At 37.9% G+C, this 13,878-nt stretch overlaps 1 protein-coding gene across 10 annotated transcripts in view; it reads left to right on the plus strand.

Annotated features, from left to right (window-relative positions):
* Positions 1-13,878, plus strand: part of MND1 (meiotic nuclear divisions 1) — a 111,851-nt gene that overhangs the window by 67,661 nt on the left and 30,312 nt on the right. For all 10 annotated transcript variants that reach the window (XR_011969732.1, XM_072621292.1, XM_072621296.1 and 7 more), the window contains one exon: positions 6,630-6,704. Coding sequence is in view for 9 of the 10 variants with exons in the window: in XM_072621292.1 (XP_072477393.1) it covers positions 6,630-6,704 (75 nt within the window). In the remaining variant the exon portion in view is untranslated. The remainder of the gene's footprint in view (positions 1-6,629; positions 6,705-13,878) is intronic.

Genomic DNA, 13,878 nt, shown 5'->3' on the forward strand with positions numbered 1-13,878 from the left:
GTGATTTGCACTTTAAAAAAAGCATTTGGCATTATTTTTCTCAATCCTTTTTTGTCAAATGTACAGGTAAACTACAGTATCCTGGATTAATCTATCTAGCAGTCTGGTTTTTGTAGTACATCCATTCTTGTATCATCCTGTGTCTCTTGGCTGGTTTTCTTACAGCAAGAAAACAGGTTTTGGAAGTTAGTTAGATCATATCATCACAGTAGCTAAGAGTCATCTTAACCATTGTCATGTGAGGTCTCTATTTGATTTAGGTCCAAAGTACTAGGTAGAACTGTGGCAGAATTACTTCCAAGAGAAATGTAGATCTCTTGCAGTGATAGGAAAGCTAGTTACACAGGAGTTAAATATTGTGGCTTTGAGTAGTTGTGACTTTTTGTTCTAAGCAGAATGCCAAGAATTATTCAGTAGTCAGCAAGATCAAATTGTTTTGTACTTACTGGTATGGGAGGTAGAGAGTGGAAGTCTTCTGTTCCTCTTACATCATGTGGATTTCCAAGTGGCCTACATGACAGACCTTGAATTCAGTGTTCCTCCTTTAAGACCAGGTTATTTTATTCATTACTGCGTTTCCTGTTTCGGGATACATGTTTTATTTGCCTTTTCTACTTCCTCAACAAACTGATTGATACAAAACCTCTAACAGAAGGCATTTAAGTAATTGAATTATGAAGCTGTTTCAGTTAATTAATGGTTCATTTTATGCCCCTCTTTGAGAGAGAGAGAGAGAATCCAGCAAACATTTTTTAAGCACTTACTGTTTACAAGGCACTTTGGTGGGTGCTGGGCAATAAGATATAGGAATGAAACAGTCCCTACAGTAAAAGAGTTTCTGTTCGAATGGGAGGTTGATAAAACATATGCTTAGATTAGTGTGTAATTGACAAGGGTGGTAAAGGGCACCTGAGCTGAGCCTTGGATACAGCTAAGAATTGTAAAAAGTAGAAATCAGGAAGAAGAGCAGTCTTGTGCAAAGACTCAGGGATAGGTTGATGGAGTATCAAATTTGGGTAACAGCAAAAAGGCCAGTTTTTCCAAAGTGGCAACAACATAGAATCTATGAAGGGGAGAAATTCAGTAAGCCTGGGAAGAAAGTCTGAAGGGGAAGTGTGAAGGGATTTAAATGCCTAGTTGAGTTTGCGTTTTTCTTAGAAGTAATAGGGAACCGGGGATGTTTCTTGAGCAAGGGAGCAGCATGGCCCCATTTGTGCTTTAGGATAATTATTTTTTCTGCTTATAGTGATAAGGCAATTTTAAGTATAATTTCAAATCAAACCATTGTGTTAACCTATGATGTCTATGTGTGAAAATACAGGATTTCTGGTTACTTCAAGTGTGTCCATGAGGATGGGTATACTGGCTTTTTTGGGGGGGCCGTTTCTAAGGGGAAACTCATGCTTCTGCAGTTAAATTAGTATTCTTTTGCTACAGTTAAGGTCTTACACCTGTGCTCTGCCTTGAATTTGTTGTGGATCGCAAGCATTCTAGCAGAATATATCCCAGCTGCTCCCTTCCCCTCCTCCTTCCTTTGACATGATTCCTCTCATAAAGAGGTATAACTGGTTTGGTTATGTCATCAGGGCATTACTGGTTGGTCTTATTCATGATGGAGGTTAGAATTAATGACCAGGGAAATGTTAAATGGAAGCTTACAGTACTTTCTTTATATGTACACCAGGATCAGGGACACATTGTGTAGCTCCCTGCTTCTTGAGGATATAACTCCTTAGCAAAGAACACTCAGGCCCCTTTCATCGTTCAGATACTGCTAGGTCACACATGGAAAGGACAGTTTCTTGCAGTCACTGGTGAGAAAAAGTTTCTGTTCATGTACGAGCTTAATTGTTTCCTTCATGTTAACACTCCATGTGGACTGTGATATTTTACAGAAATAAAATAAGATGTCTGCTTTTAACCAGGTGTCTGCTTCCTAAGCTTCTAAGTAGTTTATAGAAAACAATGCAACAGAGAGTTTTGCACAGGAAAATTTCTTGTAATAATTTAGTTAAGTAGTATATAGAAGGTCAGCCTTAGATTGACATCCTGCTTCTGGCCCATCCCAGCTTTGGTGATCCAAAGAAAGTCAGTTAACCTATAAAGTTTGCACAGCAATACTCTAAGATTAGATAGAATGTTGCAGGGGCATTAATGGAGGGAGTTTCCACAATGAGAGTTCTCTTTGCTGATCTAGACCCAAAAAGAAGTTACAGAAAAATGGTCAAGTGAGATCAATAGAAGAGGAAAGAGGAGGAGTCTTGTGAAATTTTCTAGCCCCTTTTGGTATTGTCTAAGGCTGCATGCAGATGAGTGTGCTAAACTTGTAGTAGTTTAAGCTAATAATCATTTCCATGTGTAATTTCTTAGCAACTTAGTAAACGGAGTGAAATGTTTAGACTAGAGGTTCCCAAATTTATTTGGCTTACTGCTCCCTAAAAAAAAAATTCTCAGCGCTCTCCTGGAAATCTACTTTCATTAATCCTTTAACACTTTTTTAAAAAATTGTGTCATTTTTAAAAATATAAAATACTTTCAAAATGACACATGTTAAATTTAATAATTTATTGTAAATTTGCGGGTTTTTTCCTGCACTGAAATTTTGATGCTACAATATTACATCATGTAACTGAATAGTATCATGTTGTAAACAAGTCATTACACACACATATTCCTGCAGATGCGTGCTGGACTTTCTGACATTGTTGGTTTGCCAGCCAACACTTGCTTGTTGAGACCTGTTGGTGGACTTGACTACTGATCAATTATAACTTGTATTGTGTGTGTGTTTTTTAAAATAATATAGTCACTTTAACTCTGTTACACAAGAGGTGAAACATGAACGGTTTTTCAAAATTTTCTTGTTTTTTTTCCTTATGCATTCACTCCCCCCCTTCTTTTTATTCAATGCCCCCCAGTTGTACCCAAGGCTACAAGTCCCCCCCGTCATTCTAGCACCCTCCAGGGGGCAGTATGGCCTACTTTGGGAACCTCTGGTTTAGACTGATAAAGAAAATATTTAAATAAATAACCTAAGTAGATGTAGCAAACTGAAGACGTCTGGCACCAGTTTGACCAATTCTAAGTACTGAGCGTGTAGATGTGAAGTGTTCTTTACTAGGTGGTTTTTCCAGGCAGTGAGAACGTGCTTCACTGTCATTCTGAGTACTGTTGAAGGGCCCACACCCTCCTAGAACTGCCAGTCTCCAGGATGGCTAAAATATAGGAAGTTAGCTTCCAAACAGAATTGAATTGAGCCCCCATCCCAGGATCTGGGGTTTAGTGTTGATTGAATTGTTATTGTGGATTTGCTTTCAGTCACATCTGACCCTTCATGACCCCACTTGAGGTTTTCTTGGCAAAGATTCTGGCCTGGTTTATCGTTTCCTTCTCTAGCTTATTTTACAGATGAGGAAACTAAGGCAAACAGGGTAAAGTGACTTGCCCAGGATCATACATGTAGTAGGTATCTGAGGCCAGATTTTAACTCAGGAAGCTGAGTCTTCCTGACTCCAGACCTTGTACTCTATCCACTGCAGCGCCACCTACTTTGCCTATTTATTGAATACTAGGGTATTGAATATGTTTGCTTCTTTGAGTTGTATACCTAATAAGTTCCACTGATCAATTTAATCTATACCAAGTTATTTTAATATTTATTGCTTTGTATTATAGCTTAAGATTTTCATTTCATTTCTTTTCATCATTTCTCTTTAGATTCTTGATCTTTTTGCCCTCCATATGAATTTTTTTTCTATTTCTATAAAGTGATCCATTGATAGTTTGATTGGTATGACATAGAATAAGTAAATCCATTTAGGTGGCATTACCATTATTATGTTGGCTCATCCTGCCTATGAGCAATTAATATTTTCCCAATTATTTAAGTCTATGTTTTAATAAACAGTGATTTGTATAGGTAGGTAGGTGATATAGTAGATAGAATACCAGGCCTGAAGTCAGGAAGACCTGAGTTCAAATGCAGCCTTAGATGCTTAGATGCTCTGTGACCCTGGGCAAATCACTTAATCTCTGTTTGCTTGAGTTTCCTCATCTGGAAAATAAGGATAATAATAGCGCCCATCTCCCAGGGTTGTGAGGATCAAATGATCCAGTACTGCTAATGATTGTAAATCGCTTAGTGTGGTGCCTGGTATGTAGTGAACGCTATATAAATATTAGCTATTTTATTGTTGTTGTTTAGATAGTTCTTGTATGTATCTTGTAGTAATTTTAGTGAAGTGTCTCTTCAGTATTCTGTAAAAGTGCTAGTAATTTTGTGGAATGTGATGGAGTTCTGTTGTAGTGTAAGAAATGAGGAAGGAGATGATTTCAGAAAGATGGAAGGACATATTAACTGATGCAGAGTGAAGTGAGCAAAATCAGAAGAACAATTTATACTTTGGCATCAATACTATTTTTAAAAATGAACAGTTTTGAAGAATTTATAATCTGATAAAGAATGAAATAAGCAGAACCAGAATAGTTCGTTTAATATGATAAAACATTACAAATAAACAATTTTGCAAGCTCTAAGAACTATGATTAGTACAATGACCATTCATGATCCACTCATGATAAAACATAATATCCATTATAGAAAGGTGAGACATATAATGCTATCCTCTATAGAAAGGTAGAATGAGATATAGATCAGTAGATAGATGATAGATATGTACATATAACACGTAGATAGGTAGCTAGATAGATAACGTACATATATATGTACATACACGTATCTCCCTACCTATGTGGTATGTACAGCCATTGAAGGAATTTGTTTTGCTTGACTCTGCATATTTGTTCCAAGAAATTTCTCTTTTTCTTTTGCCAAGGCAGTAAGGGAAGGGTAAGATTAAAAATTTTGGGGGGGGGGGCTAGAGATATATCTGAAATATTACATGCACTTTCAGATAAGGTTATTATATTGACTTTACTTAATAATTTTGTTTTGTTTCAAGAGACGTCATGAAATGGCAATAACCTGTAAATGTAAAATGAAAACCAAATACATTAAAAATAAAACAAATTGAAATTGTAAAAGGCATCAAAATTCAAATTATCACAATAGCCAGTATTGATCCCAGAGGATATTCGTAGGGTCATCACATGATCATAGCTTTAGGGCTGAAAAGGACAGTAGTCAGTATCTAATCCAACACCCTCATCATATAAATGAGGAAACTGAGACCCGGAGTTAACTGTCTTATCCAAGGTTTTGAAGTCTATATAAGTGGCAGAGGGAACCCAGATCCTCTGACTTCAAATCCACCATGCTTTACCTTGTAGCATGCTGCCTCTCTAACAAATGCTGGAAGTGATTGCTGTCCTCTCCATATGGAGAGTAGGCTGTGGATAAAGCATGCTTCCATCTGCTCTCCAACAGGGCTGACCTGTCGTGTTTGTTTTATTTAATCATTTCTCAGTTTTACAAGAGAAGGCTCTGATATGTGGGGAAGGGTATTGGTCACGATAGTGATGGATGTAAAAACTACAAAGAAGCAAATCAAGTAAATATTTTTTAAAAAGTTCCCTTCCAGCTCTAGATTCTTGATCTGCTTTTCTTGGCTGTCTTCCTGTTAGCTTGCTTGCTGTAAGATCTGATGACTCTTAGAAACACCTACATTTTTGCTTCATTTGCCTGTGTGCCTTTGTATTCTTGTGTCTGTAGGTCAGCATAGTGGTAGAAGTAAGAGGGAAGAAAAAAGCCTGGGGCTGCCAGCCCACATTGTTGTTAATAATAATAATATCGTACTTTAAGGTTGGTAAAGCACCATGTACGTTTTCTTCACTGATCCTCACAACAGTCCCCTGAGGTAGGTGCTATTATTATCCTTATTTTACAGATGAGTAGACTGAAACAGGCAGAAGTTAAGTGACTTGTACTGCTAGTTCGTGTCCGAGGTAGCATTGGAACCCAGGTCTTTCTGACTCCAGGTCCATCACTCTGTCCACTGACTTTGTGAATGTTCTGGCAAGTCAGAGAATCATAAATTGAGAACTCCAAGAAACATTAGATATCATCCCGTTCTACTGAGGCTCAGAGAAATGAAGGGATTGCCTAAGATCCCACAGCTAGTCATTGGCTGTTGGTGGACTGTCTTTCCATGGACGATCATAACTAAGTATCAAGCAGTTTGTTGCAGGGCTGTCTACCAGGTGATGTAGGATGATAAGGTCAACTAGTGCAACATCTCATCTTACTGATGAGGAAACCAAGGTCCATAGAGTGGTGAAGTGACTCCCCCAAGGTCACACAGACAGGAAGTGGCAAAGCAGATTCAAACCAACTCCTCTGATGCCACTTCTAGCTTTCTTTGCATGGGGCCCCAGTGAATTTTGCAACCACAGCAACTTTTGGATATCATCAATCTACTGAGACACAGAGGGGTTGGGATCTGGGTTGGTGGAAGGAATAGCCATGTGGACAGAATCATAAACCCTCGAAGTGGCATATTCTGGAAGCCCCATGGAGCCAGGCTTCCTCACCTTTGCTTAATGATAGGAGGGTCCATTGTTGTCTTTGATTTTACTGGGCCCTGGGTGCAACCAAATCCTTGTAAGCTAATGCTTCGTGGTTCAGTTGGTAAGTTACCTTTGTTTACATTTTATTTTGTTTCCTCCTCCAGTTTTCAGAGGGGAATCAGAAGAAAGAGAATCTACAGCAAAGCATCAAGAGAGCCAAAACTGGCCGAGAAGACACGGTAAGCTGTCTCCCATCTTTAGTTTCTTTGACAATTATGCCCCAGTACTGACCAAAGACAAAGAGGATCTTGGAGCCAGAAATGTGTATTACACCCAGCACGTAATCATGAAACTGGATTTTGAATTGGCCTAATTCTCTTTGATGTGGTTTTCTATTAATTATAGGATTATTAAAATTATGACTATGATAAATAAGGAGAAATATGCCCAGATTCTCATGAACTGATGCAGAGCTAAATAAGTAGAAGCCAGAAGTCTACCTGTATAATGACCACAGCAGTATAAATGGAACAGTAACAGCAAAAGTGTAATTTAATGACCAGACCAGAGGGCAGGAAGAGAAAATGCAGGGTTCTGCCCAGCTGGCTTTTCCTTTCTGTTTTATTCTTTGTTCCATGGGATGTCTGTCTGGGGAGTAAGCGCTGTATCTGGAAATGAAGGTCATGCCAAAACAAAAAAATGTCAGTAACATTTTTAAAAAAACCAATTTATTAGAATTAGTTGCTTTTGGAGTGTCATATTGTTGTGGTCATTGTGCATATTCTCTCGAGTTTGCTTTCTTCATCCTGCATCGGATCATAAGAATCTTGCCGCGCTTCTCTGGATTCTTCTGGATCTGTCGATCTTCTGTTATGGCCACAATAACATTCAGCGTCAGTAACTTCTTGAGGGATGACACATTCTACTGCAAATGACCTGGAGTTGTTTTGTTGTCTTCAGTGGGCAAGCCCTCAGTGGTCACTTTTTGACTCTGCTTCCCCTTCAACATTGGCAGTTCTGGGTAGAAACATTTTCAAACTAACAGGAAAGGCTGGTAACAGTTGGCAGCCTGACTGCTGAGAGTTAACTCTTGCTTTGGGGTGCTTCTTAAACAGGAAACAGTTGAAACCAGGTGAGAAAAGAAGTGGGTGTTGTTTTCAACCAGAATAGAAAACAGTTGTGCAAGAACCTCTCTGGGAGAGAGCTTTCTTTGGCTTCACCAGCTTGTCTGCTCATTCCACCATTACCAAAGAGTCTTTTTCATCTTTTCCCTCCTCCTTCATTTTCATTCTACTACTTTCAGAGTGGGGGTGGAGTGGGACGTTATACTGTGGCATTCAGATAAATAGATGGCAAAGCCCTTGATATAAATACATAGGACATCCTCTGATGACGCTCAAAAGTATTGACATCCTTTTCACCAGAACCTGGAACTGTGGTAAGAAATAGACTGAGAACTGAACCTTAGACAAGTCTCATTAGGCACATTGGGTTTTACAACTTTTTGTCACAGATTTGTGATCCAGTATAGTGCCTGGCACATAGTAGGCATTTAATAAATGCTCTTTGACTTAAGAATTGAGTTTTTAAAAATTTTTTATACATAGTTTCTTAAAAATGATATCCATTTCCCAGTAATCCTCCCTTCTCCCAATAGAACTCTTCCTTATTAATAAAGAAATAGAATTATGCAAAATAGATCATTGCATTGGCTATGTCTGCAATGTATGTGTTGTTAACTTGTGTTCCACTGTCTTTCTGATGTCAGTCAGGAAGCTTATTTCACCACTGTCAGTGCATTGAAGTCTCTGTTGGTCACTGCATTGATCAGAGTTCCTAAGTTTTCCATTGTTGTTTTCCTGTACATTACTGTGTAAATTGTTATCCTGGTTCTGCTTATTCACATCAGTTCATACAAGTCCTCCCAAGTTTCTCAGAATTTTTCATATATTCAGTTATCTATATGCCATAGTTTGTTTAGCCATTCCTCAGTTGATGAGCACCCACCTTGTTTGCAGTTCTTTGCTACTACAAAAAAATGCTACTATACATAACTTTGTATATATACAACTTTTCTTCCTTTGACCAACCTGAAATATGTACCTTAGCAGCTGTACCATGGAATCCTCCAGTATTTGGCAATTTCATATCTTCCAGCCTACTACTATATTCTTATGGTCATGAAAACAGCTTTTCTTCCGCCTGTTTTGATCTTAGAGCATCTAGAGATAGAAGTATCCCAATTCTGTTTTTTGTCACATTCACCCCAGTGGCTATTCTAAACTTTCTCTCTTCTACTCAGACCCCTGGTTCCACTGTCTTGTCTGTTACTCCCAACAGATAGCTTCACCTTCTACTTCACAGATCCTGACTGTATCTAATGGGATAGCTTGGAACTCCCTTTTCTCTACTTCTTTCAACCTGTCAATATCTCCACCTCCCCCCATTTTCCACTCTAGTTTCAGAGGATAGCATAATTCTTCTTGTCAAAGTTAACTCCTACTACCTTTGTCACCTTCTGTCTCTTCTTTTTTTTAAATTAATTTGTTCTCAGTTTTCAACAATCACTTCCATAAGTCTCAAATTTTCTCCCCTTCTCTCTCCCCTCCCTCCTCGAGACAGCATGCAATCTTTTATGGGTTCTACACATATATTCTTATTAAACATATTTTCATATTAGTCATGTTGCATAGATGAATTAAAATGGGAGAAACCATGAGAAAAAAGCAAAACAAAACATAACACAAGAGAAAATAGTCTGCTTCATTCTGTGTTTCAAGTCCATAGTTCTTTCTCTGTATGTGGATGGCATTTTGCCAGAAAAATCCTTTGGCAATATTTTAGGTCCTTGCATTGCTGTGAAGGGCTAAGCCTATCAGAAACAGTCCTCGCACACTGTGGCTATTACTGGATGCAGTGTTCTAGTTCTTCTCATTTCCCTCAGCATCAGTTCATGTAAGTCCTTCCAGGCTTCTCTGCAGTCTTTGTGTTCATCATTTCTTATAGCCCAATAGTATTCCATTATAGCACAACTTGTTCAACCATTCTCCAATCTATGGGCACACCCTAGATTTCCAGGTCTTGGCCACCACAAAGAGAGCTGCTATACATATTTTTGTACATGTGGGACCTTTTCCCATTTTTATGATCTCTTTGGTTTACAGTCCTAGAAGCAGTATTGCTGGGTCAAAGGGTATGTACATTTTTATAGCCCTTTAGGCATAGTTCCAAATTGCTGTCCAGAATGTGTTGGATCAGCTCACAGCTCCACCAACAATGAATTAGTGTTCCAACTCTCCCACATCTTCTCCAGCATTTATCATTTTTCTATTTTGTCATCTTAGACAATCTGATAGGTAAGATGTGGTACCTCAGAGTTACTTTGATTTGCATCTCTCTAATCAATAGTGATTTAGAGCATTTTTTCATATGGCTATAGATAGCTTTAATTTGTTCCTCTGAAAACTGCCTGTTCATATCCTTTGACCATTTATCAATTGGGGAATGACCTTCTGTCTCTTCTAAGACATATATTTCACTTGTATAATGAGTGTCATATTGTTTTGTTCCAAATTCTCTCCCTCCTTCTAGCCTGTTCTTTACCTGTTGAGAAGGCAAACAGTATGATACCCATTATACAAGCGAAGTCATGCAATATAGTTGTATTAGTCATGTTGCAAAAAAGCAAGAAAAATAAAGTGAAATAATTATACTTTAATTCACACTTAGAGTTCATCAGTTCTGTCTCTGAAGGTAGATAAACATGAGTCCTCTGGAAGTGTTTTTGGTGATTGTATTGATCAGAGAGATCTTTCATAGTTGATTGTCATTACAATATTGTTGTTACTATATGCAGTGATATCCTGGTTCTTCTTATTTTACTCTGCATCAATTCATATAAACCTTCCAAGTCTGAAACCATCTTGCTTGTTATTCTTTTTATTAATTATTTTATTTGTTTTCAGTGTTCTACAATCACTTCCATATATCTTAGATTTTTTCCCCTTCCTCCCTTTTCTTCTCCCCTCCCTCCCTACTCTTTTCTGAGATGGCATGCAATCTTATATAGATTCTACATATACATTCCTATTAAATACATTTTCACCTTAGTCATGTTGCATAGAAGAATTAAAATGAAAGGGAGAAACCATAAAACAAAGGAGAGCAAAACATAATGCAAAAGAAAATGATCTGCTTCATTCCGCAATCCAATTCCATAGTTCTTTCTCTGGGTGGGGAAGGCATTTTGCCTCAAGAGTCTGTTGGGAATTTTTTTAGGTCCTTGCATTGCTATGAAGGACTAAGTCTACCAGAAAAATTCCTCACACACTATGATTGTTGCTGTGTACAAAGTTCTCCTTGTTCTGCTCTTGCTTGTTATTTTTTATAGCAAAATAATATTCCATCACAATCATATACCACGACTTGTTCAGCCGTTCCCCAACTGATGGGCATTGTCTCAGTTTCCAATTCATTGCCTCCACTAAAGAGCTGCTATAAATATTTTTGTACACGTGGGACCTTATCTTTTTCTTTGCTCTTTTTGGGGTACAGACCTAATAATGGTATTGCTGGGCCATAGGGTGTGCATAGTTTTATACTCTTTTGGGCATAGTTCCAGATTGTTCTGCAGAATGACTGGACCAGTTCACAACTTCACCAGTAGTGCATTAGTGCCCCTACCTTTTCATATCCCATCCAGCATTTGTTACTTTCCTTTTCTGTCTCGTTAGCCACTCTGACAGGTGTGAGGTGGCACTTCAGAGAACAACAATTTATTGTGGAATGCCTCAATCCTTTATAGACCGTCTTCCATCCTTGCTACTATATTAAAAATAGCTTTCCCCAAGATTACTAATGACCAGCTCATCATTAAATCCAGTTATGCTTTTTTTGTTCATATTTTCGTTGACTTCTTTACAACATTTGATGCTGTGAACCAGCTTTCTTTTTATATCCTCTTTGTTCCAAATCCACATCTTCTCCCTTATGAATATTCTCATTATTATTTTCTTATCTCTCTGACTTTTTCTCTTCCTCTCTTGATGACTTCCTATCCTCCTCCTGCCCCTAAATATAGATTTTCTCAAATGTCAGTAACCTTTTGTCTTCTTTCTACCTTTACATTCAGTTGTTGTTCTCTGCTCCCATGACTTCATTTACTATTTTTATTCAGGTGACCCCAGAACCGTTACCTTTTTCTACAGCTACAGTCCTGTATCTCAGTTTCTTGCTTTGGACATTTCCATCTGGATGGCCTACCCTCCTATACTGATTGTCCAAAACTGAACATAGCATCATCTCCCCTCATACCTGTTTCTCTCCTAATTTGCCATTTTCTTTTAATAGCACCACCAGTGTACTCTAGTCATCCAAGTTTATAATCTTAAAGTCATCTTTTATTCTCTTTCTCCATAACGTTGTTGTTGTTGAGTTGTTTTCAGTTGTATCTCACTCTTCATGACTCCATTTGGGGTTTTCTTGGCAAAGATACTGGAGTGCTTTGCCATTTCCTTCTCCAGCTCATTTTTACAGATGAGGAAACTGAGGCTAATGGAGTTAAGTGACTTGCCTAGAGTCACACAGCTGCTCAGTGTCTGAAGTCAGATTTTAACTCATGAAGATAAGTCTTCCTGACTTCAGACCTGATGCTCTATCCACTGCACCACCTAGCTGCCCCCATAATGTATCTCACATTTATTTAGTCTTTTCCATTCTTACTGCACACATTGTAGATCAAGCTCTCATCTCTTGTTGGCTTCTCATCTCACTCTAATGAGTTAACTGTCAGCCTTGCCTGTAATTCAGGGATTCCCAACCCAAGGAGAAATGTAGCCTGAGCAGTATAAGAAGCTTTAACAGAGAATAATTGATAAATAGTTATATTGTCCCTATTGAAATTAAGTTTATTTTTTAGTAAGTGCATATACATAGGTTTATATACATAGTAAACTCTAGTATTTATTTCCTTTCAAATTTGTTTGGGAAAGAAATATGGGTCCCTTACCTAATTCATCCTCTATATCCTTGTCTTAATGTTCCTTCTTAATATATGCCTCTGTGGTGGCTGTTCTTCTACATATATGCCTTCTGTAGCTCTCCATTATCTACTAAATAATGTATCAACTTTTAATCCTGGCATTCAAGGTCATCAAGAATCTGGTTCCAGTCTGCCTTTCAAACCTTATTTCATACATTTGATATACTCTATACTCCAGCCAAATTGTATGCCTCGCTGCCCCCCATCCTTGATCTGTCCCAGCCTCTTCCCTCTGCACATATTGTTCTCCGTGCCTTCCTTCAAGGTCTAACTTAGGTACCACCTCCACCATGAAGCCTTCTGACTTTCTCTATTCCAAACTGAAAGCAAGACTGTGTTGCATAGTGGATTAGCTTCCAGCCCCCCTGTGCCTCATGGTATACTGTGCCCAACCTCACTTTACTCATCTGTAAAATAAGAATGACAGTAACTGGCTTCTATCCTATAGGATTGCTGTGAGAATCAAATGATATATTTTATGCACAGTGCCTTTTAAACCTTAAAGCTCTATATAAACATTAGCTATTATTAATCCTCATGTTTCTCATGCCTGGATCTTTGCTTTGTACGTACCATAACTGTACACCTGTCTTTCCCCTGATTAAATTATAAGTTTCTCAGTGAGAGTAAACTGTTTATTTTTGTACCCCTGACATAATGACTGTCACACAATAGAAACATATAATAAAGGTTTGCTGAATAGTACACTTAAAACTTCCTACATCTTAGGAAAAACTGAGACTGAAAAGTTCAGTTGCTGTTTATTGGATCACATTTCCATTTAAAACTTAGATTTGACCTTCTATGAAAGAAAGGTGGTACAGTGAGTTAAGATGAACTCTTCCATTGTCTTCCCCTTCCTCGGTCTTCTCACACTGCCTTAAAAGTGTGTAACTTTAGAGCTTTAACCATAAGTACATAATAAATACTTGTCAAATTGAATTAAGTGAGAAATATGGGACAGATGGAAGGACAGAAAGTATAGTGATAAGAAAGTAAAATTTTGAAATTTGGGATCTGGAAAGATGTTTCAATGAGTTCCAACTACCACTTATATAATATCTGCCAACTTAAACTTCTCAGAAAAGAATGTTCCTTGATCAGTCATCTATGACTTAAAAAGCTATTCTTTCAATGCCACAGATGGTAGCAAAAGATGTAGGAATATTAGGATAGTGATGATAAAAATAAATAAAATATCTTTATTTGAATTCAATGAATTGTATTAAGGATGCAGTTATGGTCACACAAGTTTTGTACAAACCAGATTTTGAGGGAAACATGAAGCCAAATTTGGGCTAATGCTGATTTAAAGAGAAATTTAGGAAGATATTCCCTCTGTAAAACCACACACACACACACACACACACACA

Source organism: Notamacropus eugenii, chromosome 6, assembly GCF_028372415.1.
Source record: "Notamacropus eugenii isolate mMacEug1 chromosome 6, mMacEug1.pri_v2, whole genome shotgun sequence".
Classification (NCBI taxonomy): domain Eukaryota; kingdom Metazoa; phylum Chordata; class Mammalia; order Diprotodontia; family Macropodidae; genus Notamacropus; species Notamacropus eugenii.